General features: G+C 42.7%; 1 protein-coding gene across 1 annotated transcript; it reads left to right on the top strand.

Moving 5' to 3' along the window:
* Positions 1 to 669: 669 nt before the first annotated feature.
* On the top strand, positions 670 to 9,935 carry TUG1 (taurine up-regulated 1; the record flags this gene model as incomplete). Its single annotated transcript, XM_084798946.1, has 3 exons — positions 670 to 3,086; positions 3,967 to 4,723; positions 6,516 to 9,935. A coding segment is annotated over one exon (444 nt), but the record flags the coding sequence as incomplete, so codon positions are not given.
* Between the last annotated feature and the right edge of the window lie 236 nt (positions 9,936 to 10,171).

Here is a 10,171-nt window from a genome sequence, read left to right on the forward strand (position 1 = left end):
ACTGGGGACAGTGGCCAGCGCACCACCAGATGCGATCGGGCGTTGCCTGCGGCTCGCTGAGGCTTTGTCCCTCCCCGCGGAACTGGAACTCAACCACCGCAGCGCGCTCTTGGAACCATGTGCTGCCGCTGCTGCCGCCGCCGCCTCCTCCTCCTCCTCCTCCTGCTCCGCTGCCGCCTCCGCCGCCCGCGCGACACACGCCGTGCCTCAACAGAAGACGACAGGAGCAGCGTCACACAGTTCAGCGTGTAGGACTCGTCTGCGGCACACGCCGCCGCCGCAGCCGCCGCCTCAGCCGCCTCAGCCACCGCTTTGTCTCCGTCAGCGCACGCAGCGCCGGTCACCTCGCTCACTCCCGACGGCCCGTGCCTCCGAGGCCCTTCGCGGCGCCTTCGGCCAATCACAGAACCGCAAGTCTTCCCGCCCCCGCCCTGAGACTCCGCCTTCTGATTGGCGGGCAACGTCCGCCCACGTGACCGGATCTTGCCTCGGCGGGCCCCGCCCCCGTCACGTGAAGGCGCGCGCCTCTCTTCCTGCTTTCCTGACCCTTACCGCCATTTAAAGGAACAGTAACCGGGGGCGGGCCGAGCGACGCAGCCGGGACGGTAGCTGCAGCGCAGAGCGGAGGAGCCATCTTGTCTTGTCGCCGGGGAGTCAGGCCCCTAACTCGAAGAAGCCCTGGCGCGCCCTCCCCCCCTTCCCGGTCTGGTAGGGCGAAGGAGCGGGCGTGCGGTCGATCGAGCGATCGGTTGGCGGCTCTTTCTCCTGCTCTGGCATCCAGCTCTCGGGGCGCAGGCCCGGCCGCCGCGGCGCGCGCCCGGTGGCCGTTGGCGCTCGCGCCGCGTCTTTCTTCTCGTACGCAGAACTCGGGCGGCGGCCTATGCTTTTGCGATTCGACGAGGAGTCGTCCGGGTGGTCGGCGGCGGCGGCGGGCAGCTGCTCCGCCCCGCTCCCGGGGAGGCGGCGGGGGAGGCTGGGGTGGCCGCGGCCGGCCTGGAGGCCTGGCGCCACCCCTCAGGGCCTGCCAGGACCCAGTTGGAGGGACAGGAGGGAGCTGGAGGATGGTTGGTGGTGGGCTTTCTCCTTTGCCTTTTCCTCCTGATGCCACCTTAGTGGGGGACGGGAGCTCTGGCGGCAGCTCCGGGGTGGGGGATTCGAGCCCCGGAGTCGGAAGATGGGGGTTTGCTTCCGGGCCTAGCCACCCGCTGGCGGAGTGACCTTAGGCAAGTCACTCTGTAATTTGTCTGCGCCTCAGTTTCCTTCTCTGCCTATCAGTGTGTGTGTGTGTGTGTGTGTGTGTGTGTGTGGAATGAAAGCGCTTCACAAAAGCGTCCGTTTACATAAAAGGTGATTATCGTTTTTTTTTTCTTTTGAGTTGCAAGAAGACTTAGCAATTGCTCATTCCCTGAAATTAAATCCGGGAACCTTTTATCAGAGGTCGGAAGGCTCACTGAATTTGTGTACAGAAACACGTGGGAAAGTGTAATCTAGGGGAATGAGCGGATGTTTTGACAGTAAGTTTTTAAAGGGGCCTATGACCCAGAAGACTTTAGAACAGTTTTTTTGTTTTGTTTTGTTTTGTTTTTTGCCACCGGGAGGAAACTGAGGCCTACATGTCATTTGGGACCCTTCACAACCAATATGAAGCCCCTATCTGAGTCCCTGGTATATGTGAGCTGCTTCTTAATGCATAATGGCTATTTCGGGTAACATCACTTCACTGCTTGGCTTTTATTCTAAGACCTTTTCCTCTCACCATAGGGTGCCTGAAGGGTGGCTGACGCATATGGTACAATGGCACCCAATATAAAGCAGCTACAATTAGGAGTGAATGTGTTCTGTGCTATCAAAAAGTATAATCCTTGGCCCAGCGATTGTTTTCTGCTGCTTGTAACTGGTGCCTGACTTCTTTCATTGACCATTTTTCTACGACCATTATTGACAGCTATCATTTGCTCCTCTTTTGTATCCCTGGTTTGTGTGGTTGATAGTGAACAGGTTTATTTTTAAATGGTGCTGCCAAACCCAGCTAATGGTACACGTGGATTTCTAGCAAGTGGGCTTCTTGGAACAGATTGAACCAGACATTGGATTCTTGAAGATGTCTGGGGTTATTGGTTTGGTTTGGTTTGGTTGGTTTGGTTTTATTATTAATTGAAGGTTCACAATCTCTTAAATAAAAGTTTTGTTGGTCTCTGGCTAAACCACAAAATCAGTATATTTGGAAGTAATATGAAGCTTAACTTTTTCCTGGCCAGCCTTGTATTGTAATTGCTTGCAGGTGTGAGACTGAAGTGGCCAAAATGCCAGTTTGTTTGCTTATTTGTTTGTTTGTTAATTGTCAGCTGCTTTTATCAAATTCCAGGCCATTATCCAGCAAACACTATAAAAAATGTTTGAACAGTTGGATTTCAAACATTCTCGTTTTGTGGAGTGGTGCTTATCAAGTGGTACAGCTCTCTAAGCAAGTGAACACAAACATATTTAAGTGTATTTTGTATTAGATGTTACCAATTCTGATATTTTATTCAAATGTCTAAAAAAAATAAGTTGACTATTCCCTTTACCAAAGGGCCAGAGACAAATGACTTTCTTTCAAGAGAAATGACTGTTTTGGAGAAAAATGTGTTGGTCTTAGCTCTTTTGTAATTAAATCTGGATGTACCTCAAAAGACTCTTTAAGACTGTGATGTTAAAAGGCTTTCCTCTGGAGAAAGGAGAAAAAAAATCAACTGGAACTTAAAAGCTTGAAATTCCCGTGACAAAACAGATGTCCAGGATTGGAGGTTCACGAAGTGTTTGCAGTAGTTGGAGTGGACGCACTTCTCAGTGTAGCTGTCACCATGGACTCCAGGTTTCCAGACTTTCAAGAACTGCACCTGTGACCCAGAAGAGCTTGTCAAGACATGACAGGAACTCTGGAGGTAGTTTGTATTTTCAATTTGGAACTGTTGATCTTGCTTTGAGTAAGGAGGCAACAACTCACCAAGCACTGCCACCAGCACTGTTACTGGGAACTTGAAGACTCCAGTTTCTGTCCAGACGCTCAGTGCATACTGACAACACTCCATCCAAAGTGAACTACGGTATTTGCCATTTTCCAAAATGCCTTACTTTCCATTCTGCACTTCTGCCATTTTTCCTACTCTCTTTACCCTGAAAATGCACTTCTATGGTTCATCACCTGGCACAGCTCTGTTATTTCCTCATTTCCAACTAAGATGCTCTCATCCCTATGACTCTAGTTAACATTAAAAAGACCCTCCTTAGGATAATTTTAATCTTTTATGTACAAAATCTGCTAAAAGATCCTTGCATGCGTTTGTTCTTTTTCCATATAGCAAATGCTGAAAGTAAAAGCCTTGGTAAAAATAATTCATTAGACTTAAGCCATGTTTTTATTATGTTTTATTTCTTAATTCTAGTTCTTAAAAAAAAATCTAGAGACTCATATCACCCAAAAACTGAGGAACTGAGAAGAGTCAGAGGCGGGATGGGGGGTGGAGCTGGTTTAGAGACAAGAAAGGGACTGACCAAGGCCTTATGCTATCTTGCTTGAGATAAAACTTGTTACAAAGTGAAGGTTAGAGCAGTTTTTAAAGGACAGAGCATAAAGACAGCGTTAGAACAGTACTGGAAAAGTTAAGGGTAAAAGGGTTTTTGTGCCAATTGTGAAAACACTTTCTCCCTATCAACATATAACTGCCCCAAAGTAGGACTTTTAAGGCTTTTCCTATTTTTTTCATCCTTGAAACAGAAAATTACTTTTGTCAGAGAACTTTCAGCATTTGTTCATCCAGCTTTTTGTTTTCGTCTTTTGCTGACCTCACCTATAACAATTGCTCTGGGCTTGTGATTATCAGGCAGTTGATATGCTGACAGCAGACTCTCACCCCAGTATTAGACTCCTATGTTTATTATAATCCATGTGTGTTACCTTACCTGTTTTTTCACTGCCCCTTCCAGTCCTGTGCCTCCTGATTGCTGAATGTTCACCTGGACCCTCTGATGACCTTCCTTCTGCTATTCCATCAACCTACAGACCTGGTACCTGGATTTTTGTCCATGGTGATTCCTACCACCTTACTACTGAAGAAGACACCATTCCAGTGGACCACTGTGACCTAAGAAGCATTCAGCCATCATGATGTGGCCTTTACCTCCACTCCTGTCCTACTCTGCCCAGAATCAGCACAGCCCTTTATAGTGCAGTCAAGAGTCTTCAAGCCAAATAACTGAAGCTATTTTATCACAACAAAGGCCAAGTTTATTCCATAAATGTACAGTTCATTTCTGCAGTTTAAAGTCTTCAGAGACACTTAGTAAACTTGGACCAGGGGATTTTGTTTTGTTTTGTTTAAATCATCAACACTGTCTGAAGAAAGGCATCATCTCTCAGAACAGCATTGGACCATTCTCCACAATCTCAAATGGTTGAAGTTAATGAGCTGCCTAGGATCCTGTCAAGGTCACTGGACTCTTGTAATTTTCCTATTTCAAATCTGTAGCTGTCTACTGAATGAGAAAGCAGGTGTTCTAACCTAATGGGACCAAAACCAAGGCACGTGGATTTCCTCATAGTATCGTCTTTGGGTTACTCAGGAACCAAAACTTTTCACACCGATTTAAGAAATACTAAGGAATCCTTTTACCTAACCATCTCACAAGGCTTCAACCAGATTCCTGAAAAGGCTTCTTGATACATCAAGATAGAACCTATCTGGTAATCTCCTCTGTTTGTATAGCACTTTACAGGGTCAAAGCACTTTCATATGCAGTTAGGTCAGTTATCAACACAGGCACACCACTTTTTAAAATGGGAGAACAAAAGTTTATAAAAGCAATTATGCAAGGTGACATGATGGTAGAAGGTAGTCCTTCTGACTCCCAGTCCAGTATTGCCCTTGGCTTTATTTTAGCCTTCATTTTATCCACAGTATTAAAATGGCTGGAGACTGACAGGTGTACATGTTTCCAATTTATATAGTGCTCTTACTAGAGCACAGTGCTTGAAGTGCAATCGTGTTAACTACATCTAGAGCAGAATCCCTTGATGACATCCCTAACATGTAGGAACAATCAGTCTCCATGGTGGTTGATGATTTTGCTTTAAAAAAGAAAAGAAAAGAAAAAAAAAATCAGGAAACAAGGATATACAATAAAAAACAAGTTTTTAGATTTTGTTATTCATTTTTGTGGTCTTCCCAAGAATAGTCTAATTGGCTACAGACCTGCATTTTGCATTTGTTTTTGTTATTGCTTTAAATCTTATCAAGTTTCTGGACACAAAAAGCTTATAGTCTTCTGTCCCCAAATTAATAGGTAGAATGAGCCATTTGCTTTTATATATGTATATAATTTATACTTTTTGTTGTCCAGTGGGATGGTAAAATGTGATGTGCTTCCACACCAACTGCAGTGTAATATATTAGGGTCTCAAGATGTGCAGCAAAGATTCACTTAGCCATTTAGCCCAATGTGTTGTACATCATTCCAACACACAGTGCTCGGGGGAGGGGTCCCAATATTCTTTTTAACAGAATGGGAAACTGTCAGAGCTGTGTAACCAGTGCTTCTTAGTTATTGGCAGATTGGCCTGGAGACCCCATAATAAATTCACTGTCTTTGAAACCGCCCTTTCTCATACTTTGTCATTAACTGACTGAATTACACATCTTGATTATTACCTTTTTGTCTAGAGAACCTCTAAAATATTTATTGGATAAGGGGGAAATTGACTATTGTCTTAGTTGAGTTTTAGCAGTAACTTCTCACTAGAGTCATGTAACTTTAAAGGGGATTGTATCTCAGGTAAGGAGGAAAAAGGGAAAGATTTTCATAGAATTAGAGTTGTAGCCCAGTGAGAGCTTACCGCTTAAGTGAAGTCATCCAATGATGGACTTCTCAAATGTAATATTTGCAAAGAGATGGATACATTTCCCAGTGCTATGACAACTTAAAACCAACAGTCTTGTTCCCCAGTAGTCTTTTTTTGTTGTCGTCGTTTTGTTTTTTGTTTTTTAAGACAGGGTCTCTCTGTATTAGCCTTGGCTGTCCTAGACTCACTTTGTAGACCAGGCTGGCCTTGAATTCACAGTGATCCACCTGCCTCTGCCTCCCAAGTGCTGGAATTAAAGGCGTGCACCCCCACACCTGGCCTCCTGGTAGTCATTTTTAATGAAATTATTTTTATCAGTTCCTTGGGAATTTGATGCAGTGTATTTTGATCTTTTTCCCCTAATTTCCCCAAAACTCGTTCAATGTTATGTCTTTGTCCCCCAGCCCTCCCACCCCATTTGTGTTGCTCAGATACTCATGGGGCCATCCACCAGAGTGTTCAGCCCTTTTAGTCATTGTTAAGCCCAATTTTAATCAAAATTTATAATAAACTCAAGCTTTAATTATATCAATCTGTAACATTAAGGGAAGAATAGAAAAGCATTTGTCTACTTATTCTTAGCATTGAGCTTGCTTACCCACATTCTGGTTTCCATGACCTATTTTTTGTATTTCAGCATTTTGTGAACAACTTGCCCTTGTCAATGGTTTTCCAAAGGCTTTGTGCTTATGAAGTTATTTGAAGGAAAGCTGTGTGAAAGTCCAGAGTGAAAGTGAAGCTGCTCTGGATGAAGTAGTGAAGCGGCATTAGGGATCTGCAGCCTACCACGGTGAACACCTAAAGGGACTTCCTTATGTAAAATTCTTCACAAAATACTGCTTGAAACCACTGCCCTAGACAACGGGTTTGACCTGACTGGCATTCTGATCCTTTATGTACTTCCAACTCAGTATAGTTCATATTCAGTTGTTGCTGAGCATGCTTGGAGATGGGTATGCCTTATCCAGAAAATGATCATACAGCATTGTTGCGTGAAATTGTATTAATAGCATTCCATCCAAGGTGGACTTCTGGAGTTGGCTATGAGCAATTCATACTTATCCTTCACTGAAGAACCCCATTGACTTTCACAAACCTATAACTAATGGTACTGGACACATGTGACTTGGAAGTCTTGAAACTTGGATATACGAATTGCCTGAAAGCTGGTATTGAAGCTGATGCCTCATTGAGGCCATCTTAGACCAAGTTGTGTTTGACCTCTCCTCATTAACTATGGTACTCCATGTACAAAGGATAACCATTAACTGTGAAGCAGAATTCAAATACAATTTTTCCTAAAGGAGATTGCAACCTGGTTATTGTCTCAAATTTCAAGTTATGTGAGGCAACTAGTAGTGATTAAACTCCTTTTTTTTTTTTTTAAACTACTATTTTCAGGGCTTAAACAAAAACTAAATTCCTCCAGCACTTCTATATCTGCCTATTCCAAATTAACTACTCACCTCTACATGGAACAGATGAGCCTGAAGACACATTCTTTGAACATCCTTTATCATATGTGTGACTTAAGATACAGCTGGAAAATTTTCCTCTACCCAGTGAGATATTCCCTAATGATTAGTCTTCATGCCTGGTACCATCAACTGCATGTGATGGACATAGTTGGACATAGACATTTGACTCTACTCTAGGCTGTGATGGCTTGCTAGGCACTTCATGTAGAATATTACCAACCTTTTTGCTGGAAAAGTAGACTGACATGGGGGAAAAAATCTATAAATGGCAGCTAAGGATTTTTTCAGTATTCTTGAGTTTCTGTCCTTGTGGATATTTCAATAGAATTTCATCTGTGTCATACTATCCCTTTACACTGGTTCCGAGTGAATGACTTTATTCCTTACTATGAAGTATTCTTAAAAGCATTAAGATTATTTTTATAGAAAGGATAAAATTCCTGAATATCCAAGTCCAATCATAGTGAACAAGACTTCAGTTTGTGACCTGAAAAAAATCTCATTCTACTTCATAGTCAGTTTAAGGGCCAACTGCCATCAGCTACTCTGAGTGCACTGGGTAAACAGTGGAACTGCCTTCTTTATATCCTTGTTTCTTATCCTGTAAACTAACTGTGGTTACATGACTTTCACCACAAATCAGCAAATCAGACTCAAATCTGGTTATTCTAGACTTCTTACAGTCAGCAAATCAAAATCTGGATGATTTCTACTTGTATATGCAACTGTTATTTGTAAAGAAGAAATTACAGATTCACTTCTGTCACCTCTACATTGTTGCTCTCTTTTAATTGTATTTATAAATAAAACAAATCTACACTGCCAATCATTCCCTCCTGCCATACTCAGTTAAAATGAAGAATCAAGAATAATCTGTGATTGGATAAGTAGAAAAAGCTAAAACTTAAGGCAAAAGCCTTAATTCTAGGGCCTTTTCTGCTATCTTCATGCCTCAGATCTCATCTAAATCTCCCCACAGTGCCATCCAGCCAGTCTGAGGTCTTGACTTGCCTTTAAGATGTTTCTTGGAGATGGGCTGTATTACAGAAGGTGAAGACTTGATTACCAAAGAAAGTAGAACCAACTATGACAAACCTGGTTCTACAATCCTATTGCTCCCAGATGTAGCATAGACTCCTAACTAGAACCTCAAGTCTGCATTGAGGATATAGCCTTCTAAGCTGACAGTTCTTGCACAGATGAGCAGGAAGATGAAAGCTGCTATACCCAACTGGCCCTTTCAGATCCAAAAACTGTGTCTGGAGTAAACCCTGTGGATTAACTCTGGAGTACCCAGGACAAAAACTAATTTATAGAGCTTCATTATTAATCTACCTGTTCTTCCAAATTATAGCTTAACTATTGGTATAGCTGGCCCTGCTGAAATCACTGTCTGTCTACTTGTCTTCAGCTCTTAACCTGCCTCTTTTGCCATGCTACTGCAATCAGACTAGCTGGCCTTGAGAAGACTACAGTCAGTTTCAGCCTCTCTTGTGCCCAGTTCCACCAAGGAATTTTGAATAGAAGAAACCTGTACCTCACCCCACCAGAACTTAATATTCACAACAGGAAGGACCATGCTGCATACTCTTCAACCAGCAACTTTTCGAGTGAGAATCACTGCGTATTTTCAACACCTGAAACATCTGCAGTAGTATAGCAGGTTAAAAGCAGAGTACATTGCTTTTTTCTGTGGTAACTCAGAAATGAATATGATTGACCAGGACTCAGAAATTTCAAGTTCGTCATGACAAGAGACAGAAAGCAACACCAGAAGTTTACCGCTGAACTTAATTTGCCAGTAACTTAAATAGCCTCACAGACCTGCTTGCAAATTAGGCTGGTTTTACTGCTTCATATCGCCAATGTAATGGGGCTCTGATAAATCTGACTTGAATGGAAACCTATGGTGAATCCATAGAATATAATGCTAATAGAAATTATTGTTTATTCGAGTGAATTGTAGGTTTCCTGAGGACAGACATCACTCCTGGTGATTTTTGGAATTTGATTACCAAGGAAGAAATACCAGCCGCTTTAAGTCAACTTTATGGGCAAAGATTAAGCTCTCTGTATCTGGCCTTATCCTGGATGTTTTTGCCAGCATTGCCCAGCATCCATTCCATCTCACTACAACAACTTCCTGATATTTTTTTGGAACCATCTCTTCGAATTTTCAGTCCATGTGGTTTAGACTTTTTGAATCTTGTGCTGGACATGTTGTTCCAACCTCATCAATCAGCAAAGTCCATCTTGACTGTAGTGATTGGTTCAGGAATGGACGCATGATTCAAGTTGGTTTAATGATAATCAACCCTAGGTGTTTTACTCAGTTGTGGAGAAGTTCTCTTTACTTAGATACTTTAGTGTTGTAGAAGAAAACTCAAACCAACAGGGCTTACTATGTTGAATGAGCCAGGCAGAAAATGAAGCCAGTATAGAGGGAAATGGAGCCAAAAGAGACCTGAGTTCTGATGACAACATATATGCCCCTGGATCCAACCGTGCCTGAAGCTAGTGGTATATCCCCTGGACTTTTCAGTTATGTGAGCCAATAAATACCCTTTTTGTTTAAGTTACTTTGAGTTGGGTTTCTATTACTTGAAGTTGAGTCCTGACTAATACAGTATTTACCAGCAGTGAAACTTGACATAATCACATTATTAAGATAGAGGTCAAGGCCACACTTAAGTTATTTTCTAAAAGAAAAACAGAAACTGAGAATAATATACTACAGAAACACAAAAATTACCAGTAGAAAAATTCAAGCAAATATTGGTTGACTGCAATATGGTTCAGCCATTAAAAAAATCTA

This window comes from Acomys minous (genome assembly GCF_964271855.1).
Source record: "Acomys minous genome assembly, chromosome: 10".
Taxonomy (NCBI): domain Eukaryota; kingdom Metazoa; phylum Chordata; class Mammalia; order Rodentia; family Muridae; genus Acomys; species Acomys minous.